Source organism: Alligator mississippiensis, chromosome 8, assembly GCF_030867095.1.
Source record: "Alligator mississippiensis isolate rAllMis1 chromosome 8, rAllMis1, whole genome shotgun sequence".
NCBI classification, from domain to species: domain Eukaryota; kingdom Metazoa; phylum Chordata; order Crocodylia; family Alligatoridae; genus Alligator; species Alligator mississippiensis.
Genome location: NC_081831.1, coordinates 80,298,849 through 80,313,327, shown reverse-complemented (window position 1 = coordinate 80,313,327; position 14,479 = coordinate 80,298,849). Strand labels below are relative to the sequence as shown.

Here is a 14,479-nt window from a genome sequence, read left to right as displayed (position 1 = left end):
AGTACCTTTACGATATTCATCCCCTTAAAACTCTAGCTTACAAATTATGCCAACAAATAACACGCCTGCTCTGTAATGGCCATATGAAAGTAAATAAATCCCACAACCCTAGTTTTTCAAATCTTTTAAAATATAGGGAGCCATCTAACCTGCATTGCTCATAAACTTCAAACATGTTCCAAGGCAGATGTCAGAGTCAAGGCTAAGACCAAAAGGGCCCCAAAGCAGAGGCTCAAACAAAGGGCAATAAAAAGACTTCTAAGTTATGTGGAGTGAAGCAAGAGATTCCTGTCAAGTGTCCAATTCAGTAATAAAACGATGGCCTGGAGCGCCTGCAGGCAAACACTCTCCACACAGTTACAGGAAAGGATGATTTTTGTTGCCGTTGCCTACAACACAAGTCAATAAGCCCTATCGTGACCCGGTCACCACTATCCATTGATGTGAAGTGCCATTGCTTATCCTGGATTTGTTTTCATCCAGTAACATGGCTCATTTGTCTCTTCAAAGGTAACCTCTTCCTGAATGTTATTCCCCACCTCCCCATGTCTGAGTTAGGACTCCAGCAGCTAGCTAGTGCTCTTGTCTACTTCACCTGGCGGTTAGTAAAAGCCCTAATAGGACCTCTGTCTTCCCAGGACACCTTTGGCAGGAGGAGACTGGTCATGGTTACCTGGAGCATAGCTTCTGCCTCTAAGGCAGGATTGAGCAAGACTTCTAGGAAAGTACTGGACTTGCCCATGAAGAGGCCTTTATGAGTAAGAAGTCCAGGTTGTAAGACCTGCCCTTGGGGAAGCATTTTGGATGCTAAGATGACAGGCACAGAGAATGAACTGAGTAGGTTGGAACTGAGCTGTTGGAATTAGGTCTGTGTTTGAGAGTCAAACCCTTGCGAGGCCCTTTGCTGATAAACTATCTTCAGCAGCAGAGTCAACTGGTATTTTTGAGTGATGCATCTTAGTCTCTTGTAGACTGGCCAGCTAGCTGGGAGCGAGAGCCGAGCTGTAAAAATCTCTCTCCCCTAGAGATGGGCTGTTGCTGTTTCCTTCTGACGATCTTAGGAGAAGACAGACAGTTCTTAAAGCAATTGCAGCAGCTAGCTCCAAAATAGTATTTTTTTGCATGGCCCTGAACAGGCAAACATGAACCAAAGCTAGAAACTGCATTGTGGTTCCCAATTCAGAAAGGATTTGACTACCTTTTTCTCTGTGATGTCGAAGTTCATAGGCAGATTACGCACCTTTAGGAAAAATACCAGGTTTCTTCTGTCTATGCATTTGATTGTTGTTAGACTCTACCTGTCACAATGTGATAATGTGCATCTGCAAACTAGCACCTGAAGCAGATGCACTTCTTACATACCTGTAGCACTTCACCCCCCTCCAGCAGTAAATTTGCTCATTTACCTCTGTGCATACACAATATTGACTTCATAGGGTTCAGAGCAACAGGCCTGTCCTCCCAGCTCTCATTGTAGGACCGAGGCCTTGGCTTGAGTATTTTTTTTTTTTAAATAAGAAAGATGCTTGTTCATACTTATGAATATTGATTGTAGCTTTGATCACTATCCACCAACTCATGCTTCAGTGTTCCCATATTACTCAGAGCACTAATTATTTTCCTTGTGCATGAGTAGATTCCTCAATAAATTCTGCAGGGCTACTCCCATCTAGCTTTTAATTATGTTATATAGAAGAACTATTAGCACTGAGAATGCAGAAAGGGCCTGTAAGTAGAGCTTTTTGTCAATTAACTCCACTTTGAAGTTCAATGTGTGAGGAGAAACACATGCAAATTTAAGAAGAAAAAGGGTGGTGAAATATTCAATATTAAAATTATTTAAGAGTTCCATAGCCAATCATGTATACAACATTTACTTTCCTGCAGGAAAGTATACCATTATTAAATTCCTTTCAGTGTTTTAAGACAGATTATCTACTGTACAGCTAGAGTGGGGTTCAAATGCACATAATGCATAGGCTAGTTTAGGACATTAATCATCTAGCCATAGAGACCGACTTCAGTGCTGTGTTTAGTAATGTGTTTGAAAGAAGCTATGGAGAAGGCTGATTTTTGACTCTCTGTATTCAGTAATAATAGCTAACCTCCAAAGATCTTCAGAAATCCTAAAAATGTGCCACATGGAATAATGTTATTCTTGGCTTAAGACACCCCCATGGAAATTCAGCCCAAATGATAGGGGTTGAGTGAAACTATAAGCTAGCGAGATTATTTTGCAATAGCAAAAGTCAGGTTACCTTTGCAGATGATGCTAGTGTTCTTCACCCCAAACATTTAGGCCATGCCGCTGCCAGGTACTTGCATTCATGAGACTACAGATGTAACTTTGATCACAGGATTAAAGTATGAATAACTCAAGAACTGATCCCTAGAAATTCAGTTTTAAAAGGAAGTAGTAGTCTTACCACTAGTTATGTGAGACTTGCCCTCAGAGCTCCAGACATTCACTCAAACATAGTTCAAAGTTTTAAAGAGCAACAGCGATGGTGAAGAGTGCATGGCAGCCAGACCGTTAAAAAAAAAATGCTGTAACAAAATTGAATGGTTGTGCGTTTGTTTTATGAAGCTTACATTCTAATGTTTACAAAGGCCAGCATTTTATATAAGACTCCCCACTACTAACAAACAAATCTTGAATACATCAAATTGTACAGGCAAGTCAGCCAAAATAAGCAAGTGTTGTTCTTCTCCATTGTAAGAAAGCATGCAAAAGGTTACTTGTTCTGTCGCCCCTTGTGTAGATTTAAGTCACAGTCCCAATAAAAGTATGGTGAAACCAAAGAGGGGCAAGGATAACAAGTTGAACTTTCACAGACTATCAATACTTTGCAAATGTAAAAACAGCCTTCTTTTAACACATAATGAAGGCAGAGACAAAGTACGTGTGGATTAAAAAAAAAAAAAATAGTTAAAGCAATCTAAGGTACAGCCAAAATGCAAGAAATAGCACTGTGCATATACAAATCAAATTAACACTGAATACTGTAGAACTTGTTTAAAAATGGCACCACTGGACAATATTTTATAATATGCACATTTATTTGAGGTGGGGAAAACTAATGCTCCACAGGTGAAAATGGTAATACAGATAATAGTGCCACTACTGGCTCATTATGGTACTTGTTACAATTTAAAATAAACACTTCTAAAAGTAAAATGTTATGTATGACAAGGCTACTGGAAACTAAACATTATCTTTAGAACCAAAAAAAAAAAAAAAAAAAAATTATGGTTCTCGCCCTCCCCTTCTTAGTCAGACAGTATTGCCAGAGATTGTGCTCATCTTTAAAGCACATAATCTTACTTTAAATTCAGTGCTATTTTCTTTAAAAAAAAAAAAAAAAAAAAAAAAAAAAAAAAAAAAAAAAAAAAGGAAAACAAAATTAGAAATTGTACTTTTAGAGAACGCAAAGCATTTGACTTACACACATTCAAAAATGGAAGCTTATGATTCTGGCAGACAACGTTGCATATTAAATACAGACCAGCCAGCAATTATTACTGAACATAAAAAACTTATTCAATCATAAAAAAATACTATAAGTCATCACCACAGACTTTTTTTACATAGTTATAAATAATAAATAGCATAACACAGTAGATTACAAATGGATTTATTTTTAGCCCAGTTGAGTCTTTAAAAAGTAAATGTATTGTCTTACCTCGGCTGACCGAGGTGTTGTATCAAGACCTCTTGTAGCTCACACGTAACTCCTTAGACACACAGTATGCAGTCAGGATCCAATCCAACCTCAAGGGCCTTCCCCCAGAAATCAACATTAGCTCAGTTGTCTGCCCTCTGCCGGGCAAAGGCATAAAGCTGAGCAGCAGCTTCAAGGGTAGCAAACACGCCGCTGTTTCAGAGCGATTGGGACCACTGACCACACCTCTCGCTGGAATGCACACCTTGGAAAGGAGCACTAAGGAAAAGCAGCACTGAAGACAACATCTGGTATGCACTCCATACACAAAATCCTTTGCCCGCCCACCCCTCTAGTTTACATTCCTTAATTTTGTAGCAATGTCCCCTAAGGCACAAAAATACCTATGGCCTCAATGCCACAGGAGACATTGATGGCGCCACACACATTCTTCTACACAGTAGTTTAAGTAACTTGGTTACTTGCACCATAAGTCTTAGTTCAAGGCAGGAATTATTTCTCCTTGGCCAAATGTCTGATTGTTGACCATATTTTATACAGTCTGTAGGATGAAGGGTCTGGGGAGAGAACTATGCAGCTGTGTTAACCATGTTTCACAGGGAGTCGGTATTTCCTCTATTGAAAAGATGTGCTCGTCACCCTAGAGGATGGGTTTTGGTTTGTTTTTTTTTTTAAATACAAAAAAAGCAACTTCTAGAACCATAGTGTTCAACTGCTGTAAAAATGACAAGTAGCAGTAGAGGAAACTAAACATTTCCTTCTTTCTGCAGGAGAAATGGCTGGTAGTGGCTGAAAAAGTGGAGAGAATAATTTTTTACCTACTTAGTTGGGGAAATAGGATATACATCCCTCCCACGTAAACGTAATTTACTTTTAAGAAATAAAAACGTAGAGTAATCAATCTCAATTACTCCTAAAAATTGCTCTTGAAAAATGAGGATTTCCAAAAAATATATATTTTTGCAACCACCAAGTATTTCTCCAACTAAAGTGACTGTGATAAGTGACAGCAGGTGGTTACTTTCCTAGAAATTAAACACACAAATGTAGGTGCTTATTTGGAAATCTAGAAGTGTATGCAGCCTTTTTGGAAGCAAACAAAGTTAGTACAGTCTGAACATACATTTTGTTTGTAAAATAAAATCATCAAAACCAGACATTAATATGGTCTATGCATGTCCATTAAATGGATAAATCAAAACTGAGAAGAGTTGCCAAGGAATACAGTTAGAATAATTTTTCATGTAGTATTTTAATCCTCCTGTTAATGGTTCAAGGATCAGAGTTCATCTCTCTGTACAAATGTACAGCAAGGAAAAAGCACAGCCAAACACTGACTCAGAACTGATTAAGTCACTTAGGTGAGAGATCATCCATCAGAATAAATGATGAGCATGAGTTTGAGCACGTTACTGGAGATTCTGTAGTAATGCTGCCTTTAGCTAGTGAATCAGAGGAAGAGCCAACACTGCTGCTACTGCCATCAAGAATATCAGAAGATAGGCTACAGATAAAAGAAATGGGTTATTTAAAGATGATTAGTTTACAAACCAAGCGAAGGCATTTTCCCCTCTCTTTTAATGTAGGAGAGAGATACTACCACTCAGCCTTTACTGCAAGGCTGGTAGCCCTGAAGACTCCTTAATTTCTTTAGCATGTTATGGATTTATTCATGCTCCTCAAGGGAAAGAGGAGCAGAATGCTTATTTTTAACATGCAGAATAAATCAAGACATCAACAGTTTAACCAACTAAGACAAGGGAACCAGCGAGTGAAAGTAATACCTAGAAATGGCAAGAAGGGTGAAAGGGAAAGGATCTCATTTGCCGAGGAACATTCCAGTGGTGCATCTACGATGTCACTAATTAACCAGTTTGCTCTGTTACTGTACCACTCAAAGCATGATGTTGCTAAAGGTTTTTCCCCCTCTTGTCACTGAAGAAAATTCCGCCAGCCTTAGATTCTAAGGGCTTCTAGAGTGATTTCAACTTTTTTTGTGTCAAATTAGTTTCATAACTCAGTTGTAAGCAAAGGCAAAATTCTCTTTTGTGGGTGAGTTTCCAATTTCACAAAAAAAAGTTCAAACTTCCCTTTCCTTGAAGTTGATATTTTAGAACCCTTTAATTTAACTGATTTTATTAAAACAAAAGCAGGAATCAGAAGCCAAATAGGTTACCTTCCAACTTCTAGGAAACAGACCTTAGTGCGATCAGGATACATCAGACTGCAACTGAAGAGGGCATATCAACATAACCTTAGCTGTAAAGTGCCCACGTGAAGAATGTGGCTTTGTTAAATACTCTCTTACAGATATACCAAAGAGAGTGTTAGCCTATAAGTGCTAAAACTATTAGCGTGATTATCAGCTCCTACTCCATACTGGAACAGCAGGCCCCTGCTATGCAGTGCAGTAAGTAATCTATGGTGGACAGTGAGGGATTCTGTTTGAGCGCTGTTAGGGACACAGGGAACACTTACCCACTGCACGGACTCTGCCATGTAATTACTAAGGGCTATTCCTACCTATTCCAGGTGTTAAGAAATATTTCTTAGATCTCTATTAGGAACCATAGACAACAAACCACTTTTGGGCAGCTATGGCTATCAACCAGCCAGCAAGGAAGAGCATTTTAAATCCAAAAGGAAGTAGGGGAGGCCTACTGTCACTTCATCATAGCTTTTACTAGTCTGCATATACAGTTTATACATCACAAATTAATAATTTCTGGAAAAACAATGGACTTAAGGTAACCAAATGGCCTCTACTTTGATGTTTCAGTGCTCATAAGAAAATTTTACCATGAACTGAGATCAGTCAGATGTGTCACATCAGGAGAAAGCATGTTGGTAGTTCCTTGGAAGAGTCTCTTTGGCTGACTTTCAGTTTCCATTTCGCCTGAGGAAAATAATCCAAACAATCAACTAAAAAAATTAATTTCTATTTAATATCTTCTATATAATTACATGCAAACAGTCTTGCCCTGTGTGCTTGTCCAAACACTGATTTGACCATGTGGTTAATTTAAGAATCTGACAAGAAACAACTAGATGCTAGAAGCAGTTTGATCAAATGATCAGCCACCCTTTGAATTTGTATGGAACTAGTTTCTTATACAAGTTCTGTTTGCATTTAATAGCTTAATTTTTTAATTTTTTCTTTTTTACGGGCAGGCTCATTAGGCATTTTAATTATCAGTCTAGTAGCACGTGTTTTCCAGCTTTCTATTAGTTTACAGCTGTTCTGGTGTCACCTTGAAGAACTAAAAAAGGTTCATCATGTTACATACATAATGTTCATTTACAGCATATTTTAATGTAAGAGAAATATACTACCACTCAGCCTGTACTCCAAGACTGGTGGCCCTGATAACTTCTTATTTTCTGTAGCATGCAAGTAATATATTCATTCTCCGTTGAAGAAAAAGAATGATGGCTTCCATCATGCAGAGCTACCCAAAAGAACACATGTATAGTACTTTAATTCTCTCACAAACTGAGAAGAGAAAGGTAAGGCAACTATTCAGAAACTGAACTCTCTCATGAAAGCAAAACTGCATCATTTTAATTAAAAAAAAAAAGCTTTTACTAGCAGAAAACATTTAAAGAGAACATTTCACTGCTGTACAATATTAAATACATTATGATTTTTTTTCAGTTAAAACTAACATCATCACTTATACTGTTCCATGCCCCTAATTCTCAAATTTACATCCCAAACTCTTGCCCATTTTTATTAATTAAAAAGGTGAAAAGAATTCCAAGGTTTAAATACATTTATAGCATTCTTTTCTTCTGCAGGAAAAAAAAAAGGCGTAAAAGCTCACTAGAAAACTTTTTATTCTAACTTGTATATTTTAGCCTAACTTATTTGTTATATGTTGCAGCTGGAAATAAGGATTTGAACATTCCAATTCAACAAGAAGCAAAACACACTAATCTGAGGTGAGAGCATTAAGACAAAAGGTTGGAAGCTTATTTAACTGCCAAAATAAAAGCCATATTAAAATGTGATACTGCCAACATACCTTTCCTTTTAATGGGACCAAGAACGCTGGGTCTGATGCAGTTGATTGGACTCTGACTCCTCCTGCTGAAGTCATAAAAGGAGTAATCAGTAGGGACTGAAAGATTTCCAAAGCTTGAATAAAACCTATTCCTAAAGTTTCTTCCTGATATTAAGCCAGGACAAAATTACATTTAGAAAAGGTAATAAACTGTTTTGTGGTTTTTTTTTAAATAAAACTGTGCAATTCAAAAACAGAGAGAGTTAGGAAATCTCATACTGTAATACACCACAATTTTTTAAAGCTGTGACAGATCTACCTTGTGATCTTTAGAGGTTGACTTAGTTTCTCTTTATCTATGCGAGTCAGCCCACTTACCCATTAAACATCCTATTACTTGCATGACTGAAGAATTTGGTAAACTTGTCTTTAAAATGGTTTTGAGATTGTTATATAAAGGATGTCTAGTCTAAATGGAAAGAAGCTACTGGAAAAATTCCAGCATGTCACTGCCTCTTGAAGTTTAACATTAAATGTTTTGTGGCAGTGTCTGGGACCTCTAAACAGTTAAAAAAAGCCTTAAAAACAGCCATTTTAACAAAATAGTGGAAGAAAATTCAGCTGCTCCAAAACTGGACAGGATTAGAGCCTTTCAGAAGTCAAATGCTTTATTCAACTTAATCAATCAGTCTATTAATAATGAAGTATTTTCCAAGTTTCAGTTTTCATGCCAAAATGTTAATGTTTAATAGCTTTAAAAGTAATGTAGCAGGTCAAGGTAAACTAACAATAAATAAATAAAATCAGTGAGCAGTTGTTAGTTTGAGATTAATTCACTTACTTTGAGAATCGCCTTGTTGGACTGGGAATAGGACTTGGAGGCAATCCATTACTACTCACAAACATTTGTAAGGACGGTGAAAAACATTGCTAGGGAGAGAGAGATGCAGTAAGATGCTTCTGCGGTTCACTTTTAAATAGCTGATACTTTTATCCATTTCAAGCAATTTCCCCATTAAAGTAAAAATTCCAGTAATAGAATAACTTATGAAAAGAAAGCCCAGGAAATTAAAACCAAATTTACAGGGAAAACTATACTGTAAAAAAATACTATCATCATCACTTTATTCAAATTAAAATGCTTCCAAAGAACAAAAATGAAATTTAAAAAAAATGTCAAGACACAGAGAAGAATGCATGATTTCCGGAATTAATTTGGGTTTTTGCTTTTGAAGTTGCTGGATGTAGGATTATGACTTAAACCACTCATCAAAAAGCTACAACAACAAAAGACACCCCAGGCTTAAGATACTCTTTTACATATATATTTTACATACTATGGATTAAACATGAATTTGTCAACGCAGCGCCTGGGGCTTTCTATGCATACTGTACCCTTGCAATGAACTCTATTTCTGCCCAAGGGCAGCTTGTACACATTAACATTTTGTCAAGTCCTCTCACTGGTGCTTTGACAGCTGCAATTTTACCAGTACGAGCACTAATATACAAACTGCCAGCAGTCTACTGTTATGTGGATAACTGCTCAGAGCTGATTTATCCAAAACAACAGTAAAAGAACTTATGGCTGTTCAACACTACCAATAGGACAAGTGCTGATAAAGGAGCCGTGCTAACACAGCAACAATGAAAGAATGTCACAGAATCTGCAGTGAAAGTAAGGCCAAGAAATCTGCTTATAAACATGTTTGCCAGTTGCCCTGAGCAAAGTTCCAATACTGTCTCTACTTGCTTCTCACTGGGAAAAAAAGACCATTGGGAAGTGTTATCTGCACTGCAATTCCTCCCTTTCTCCAGGGTCAGCTGAGGATCAGGAACACTGCGGACTGAAGGGAAAGGGCTATCAATTTTAACTTCACATATCCAAAGTTGAACTCTTTTCTCCAAAAAACAAACCACCCCTGCTCTCATTCTGTCACTGTTGACAGTACTTTCATTTTGCCCACCACTCCGACCTTGAGTCATTGCCTCCTCCCTTTCTCCATATATAGTGAGGCTGTGCCCAAATCTTGCTGTGGCTTTCATTACATTTTTAAAACCCATCCGTTTCTTTTTCCACAAACAATTTAAGGTCTTTCCCCACACCTTTACTTCCACCTTCAGGATGAGCTCTTCCAAACAGTCTAGCACCAATATTGCAGCCCCACAAAACATGCAAAATGCAGCCACGGAGATCACTCAATGCAAAAGCAAAGAAGTTTGTCCCACAGATTTTGAGAATTCTTAGACGATGAGAAAATTCAAGAGTATTTTAAATAATGGCTCAAGTGTTTGGTTTTTTTTAATTGTTGGGATATTAAAAAACACTTGTGCAGTTCATCTTAATCTGAAATTGCATTTTCCTCATTTCCTACCTTTCCTATTCCCCTGGTGGGTGAAGGTGCTGGGGAAACTGGGATGAAGTCAATTCTCTTTGGGGAGGAAGATTTCTCAGACTTGTCAAAGTCATTGTCACTCTGGAAACACAAAATGTCATCCTTAAAATAATATGGCACATAATTTTAGAATTTAAGGCGCAACATTTTGATGGACATCCAAATTAGCTAAACAACTAGAAAACCAAAGGTTTTTTTTCAAAATTATTTCCACTCTTTTTCCTTAAGCTCACTAGTCAGGTGTAGAAGTGAATTAAAAATATTAGAGATATTACCAGGCTCAAGCTTTCTTCCCATGACTGGCTTATCTGCATTGCTGTTTGCACTTCCCTGGAACACAGGAAATCCCATGAGTGGCTACAAAGATGGTAATTCTAACTACTTTCTTATCTTGTTTTAGTTATACTAACCTTTCATGTGCTGTTTCTCTGTTCATTAAGTCAACTCCCTCCTCCTGCAGAAGACAGATACTATATAAGCTTTTCACAACTTTTTAGATTACCATGACTACTCAGAATGACTTCCTATCTCAATCTGGCTTTAGTGTCAGATTTAAGCAAGACTATCACTCCAAAAAGAAATGCCTGTGATCAACTCCAACTCATCACCTCTCCATGCCCATCCCAAGGCCTCACATGTAGGCTACAATAAGCAGCAGCATTAGAAATGCAGAGGCACTTAAATATAATAGCAGAATAAGCTTTGACTACACTGCTTCAGTCTGAAGAGAGACTCAAGCTTAGAGGACAAAAAGCTAAAGAGGTGTCATGGAGAACAAACTCTTAGAGTACCATTTCTCCATTAAGTCCTTCAAGGAGGCAAATGAGAAGTATTTATACAATGTTACGCATGAAGTAAACTGCAATTTACCCTTCTGATTTGATGAAGTCGGCTGCTAGGAATACGAATAGGAGAGGACGACAGCAACTGGAAAAAAACAAACATCCACTCTGCTTAATCGCAAATCAGTCCCCAGGCAGCCTACCTTCAGTCACCTGCATTTTCTTTAAATTAAAACAAACCAGACAATCAGGTGGTCAGAACTCAGATCACATAGTACTCTCTTTTAAAAGATCAATATTAGCTTAGTACAATCTGCACAACAAATCAGCTAATTCCTTTAATCAACTGGTGTTACAGATCACTGCTTTGTAGGGAGCCACTCCTATATAAAACACAGAAGCAATAATGCAACACATTATGAAAATAGGATTTTTAAACTTTACTGTGAAGGTTAGGTAGGCTATTACCAAGTCGAAATCTATATATTTTTAAAATTGCTTGTAAACCTTAAACTCAATTATTTCTCACCTAATTTATAACAATGAACTGAAATCACATCTCACGCCATTCGTTCTCAATAGTTACCACTGAAAGGGCTTCAGGAAAAGTGTAAGATGTACTATTTCTCTCTAATTATTTAATCCCTTTGGAGCAAGGATTCTCACTGATGTCTGCATGGCACGCTGCTGTATTTGAGAATTTTGGCACTACCACAAAATAAATAGTAGGACAAGTAATGTTATTTGAAGGATACATTTTTGAGAAATTTCTCATAATGAAAAACTTAAAATGAGAATTCTGTCACACTTTTGCTTAGCAGATTATGATCCAGAGTGGCTATAGATGTTTTAGGGATTTCAGCACCTCTTGAGTGCTATTCCACTATAAAGTAGGACTTCTGTACAGCAGGAGTAAGAACAGGATTTTTTGCTGAAAAATAGCAGAAATTCCCATATTTATCTGAATTATTTAATTGGAAAACTCTTGCAATGATTTGCAAATATCTTTGAAAACTGAAATAATTACAAGCCTACCATTTAAGTTATTCAGCCTGCAAACAGCAGAGTACTGTGCATCCAACTTAAAATTACCTGCTCTTCCAGATTCAAACCTGTGATAGCAACTGTCTAGTCCTGGTGTCCTGCACAGCAGTCACCTAACCAGGGAGCTGGATAAATGGCAGGTTTGGTTTTTTATTTCATGGCAAGTGAAACAGCACAAGGTTGTTTTGTTTCTGTAGATTTCTCTTCCCAGCCCATAAACAAGTTCTGTGGCAGCTCTGAGACTAGAACCAATGTAGGGACATCCCAGTAAGGTGGGATGGTAATTACATACTGCATGGAATACTGAATACCCTACATACATACATACCCCTTCATGGCTCACTTTTTGGAGTATCCCATAGACCCCTACAAAACTACTTGATTTATTTTAATTTTTCAGAGTATTTTGGATTTTTCAGAGTATATTTGCAAGGACCCATTTTGCAGCCAGGAGGTATGTAAAAGTACTTCACTACAGTTGCAAATCAAATTTAACTTAATTTGCCCTGCTCAATTACTCAGTGTTCAGCATAACTGCATGTTGTGTTGAAGATTACTTACCATACTGTGACGGTTCATAACGGTCGTACTGTTCCTGCGGGTTCTCAACACGTAAGGCTGAAAAACCTGCGAATTGTCACTGAAAGACAGGACAAGGTTCATTAATAATGTAAGAGGCACGTCAGCTAGAACGACGCAATATTTTACTGCATCACAACTTTTGGCCCATCACCATTTTCTCATTCTAGCGGAAGTGGAGCATTTACTTCTAAATGTGAAGGAAGGGGTGAGGAGCACACACTTTGGTGCACCCCCCACGGACAGCCAGGCTCCAACTGTGGTCTGTACCCACACACAATTAATTTGGTGCTCTCCTCCCAGTCGTCCAGCCTGCCTCAAAAAACCACAAGCACTTAGCGACCTCTACTCAGGTGGAGCCTGTACGAATACCAGTGCTGAACATGAATGTGAACTCACGACGGTTGACTGACAGATCACTACTGTAACTCTACATTTTTGCTGCCTCCTGATGCAACCCTCAGAAAATGGGGAGGCTATGAGGCAGGGGCGATATCCCACCGCAAGACTGTCCGTCTGCTGCATCACAAGGGGGGACACCAAGGAGCTGTCACCTGCCTTCTCCTCTGCGTGAGAGGGGAGAAGCCAACGGCTGATCTGAGGCAAGCGGGACAGGGCCCCTGAACCCACCAGGAGGCATCCAGGCCAACAAGCAGGTCTCGGGCCCCATCCCCCACTCACCTGACTCTGGCCTCGCCCCACCACCACTCACCTGGCTCCAGCCTTGCCCCATGAGACCCCCCCCCATTTAAGACCCCACCACCACTCACCTGGCTCTGGCTCCGGCCCTGCCCCATGAGACCCCTCCAGGCCCCCCCCCCCACCTGGCTCAGGCCCCGCCCCCACGAGACACCCCTCCCAGCCCCCCCCCCCCCACCCGGCTCAGGCCCCGCCCCCACGAGACACCCCTCCCAGCCCCCCCCCCCCACCCGGCTCAGGCCCTGCTCCATGAGACCCCGCCCACCTGGCCCCGGCTCCGCCCCCACGAGACCCCCCCCATCCCACCCACGTGACTCCGGCCCCGCCCCTCACGGGACCCCACCCACGCACCTGGCTCCAGCCCACGCCCCCGCCGAGGCCCCGCCCCCGCGCCCACCTGAGGCCGTGGATGAGGGGGGCGCTGTTGGATCTCCTCAGGCCGCCCCCGTCGCTCGGGGCCGGGGCGCTCCCCGGCGGCAGCTCCAGGTCCAGCTCCATTTTCTCCTGAGCCATCGCGGCGGCTGCTCCGGATCCGGCTCCGCGGCGGGGCCCATTCACCGGCGGCGGCGGCTCCTCACGCCGCCGACCGCCCCGACAGGCCGCGCCGCGGGCTCAGCCCGGGGGCGCGGCGGGCCCGGCCGGGGGGCGGCCCCAGCAGCGCCCCATGCTCGGGCGGCCTCTCCCGCCGCCTCCGGGGATCGCGCCGCGCGGCCCGCGATCACCACACGGGTCGCGCCCGCTGCGCATGCGCCGCGCGCAGGGAGGCGGCTCAACGGGCGGAGAGGCAAGGCGCATGCGCGGTGAAACCGCATCCCGCGACTGCGCACGCGCAGAGGCACCGCAGCAGGCCGGGGCCGAAACCTCGGCTTCGAGCAGGCGCTGAGGAGGAGGAGAGAGGCGCCGATTGGCTGAGCGGGTCAGGCGTGTGTTTGAAACGGACCAATAGGCGACAGGCAGCAGTGTGGCGGCTGAATGGCAAGATGTGGGCAGCCGTGGAGTGGGAGCAGCGGGTTCGAGTCCCGCTGCTGCCAGGAAGTAACTTGGGGGAGGGGGTATGCTATTTGTGCTGTCATTGAAGGACTGTTTTACAGCTACGTCTGCCCACTGTGGCACTGCTGCTCTCTTTGAAACTAGCTGCTCTTCGTGGTATAGATGAGTGATTCTCAACCGGGGTGGCATGGCTGCTTGGGTGCTTTCAGATCCTTTCAGGAGTGCTCCAGAAAGCTGTACGAGGTTAACGAATGCTGTGATGCATGCAAACGTGATTCACAAGACAGCCCCAGAGATTTCAA

General features: G+C 41.2%; 1 protein-coding gene and 2 non-coding genes across 3 annotated transcripts; all 3 read right to left on the bottom strand.

Moving 5' to 3' along the window:
* Positions 1–2,558: 2,558 nt before the first annotated feature.
* On the bottom strand, positions 2,559–13,900 carry LOC102559632 (P2R1A-PPP2R2A-interacting phosphatase regulator 1). The gene is made up of 10 exons (XM_059732900.1): positions 13,585–13,900; positions 12,471–12,549; positions 10,954–11,010; positions 10,494–10,537; positions 10,359–10,413; positions 10,063–10,164; positions 8,529–8,617; positions 7,709–7,773; positions 6,483–6,579; positions 2,559–5,187 (listed from the first exon to the last, which is right to left on the bottom strand). The coding sequence occupies exons 1-10, from the start codon at positions 13,698–13,700 to the stop codon at positions 5,037–5,039; spliced, it is 855 nt and encodes a 284-aa protein (XP_059588883.1). The 5' UTR covers positions 13,701–13,900; the 3' UTR covers positions 2,559–5,036.
* Positions 5,262–5,403, bottom strand: LOC132252376 (small nucleolar RNA U109). Its single transcript, XR_009464270.1, has one exon. It is a non-coding gene; the product is annotated as a small nucleolar RNA U109 (small nucleolar RNA).
* LOC132252378 (small nucleolar RNA U109) lies at positions 6,995–7,130 on the bottom strand. Its single transcript, XR_009464272.1, has one exon. It is a non-coding gene; the product is annotated as a small nucleolar RNA U109 (small nucleolar RNA).
* Positions 13,901–14,479: the final 579 nt, after the last annotated feature.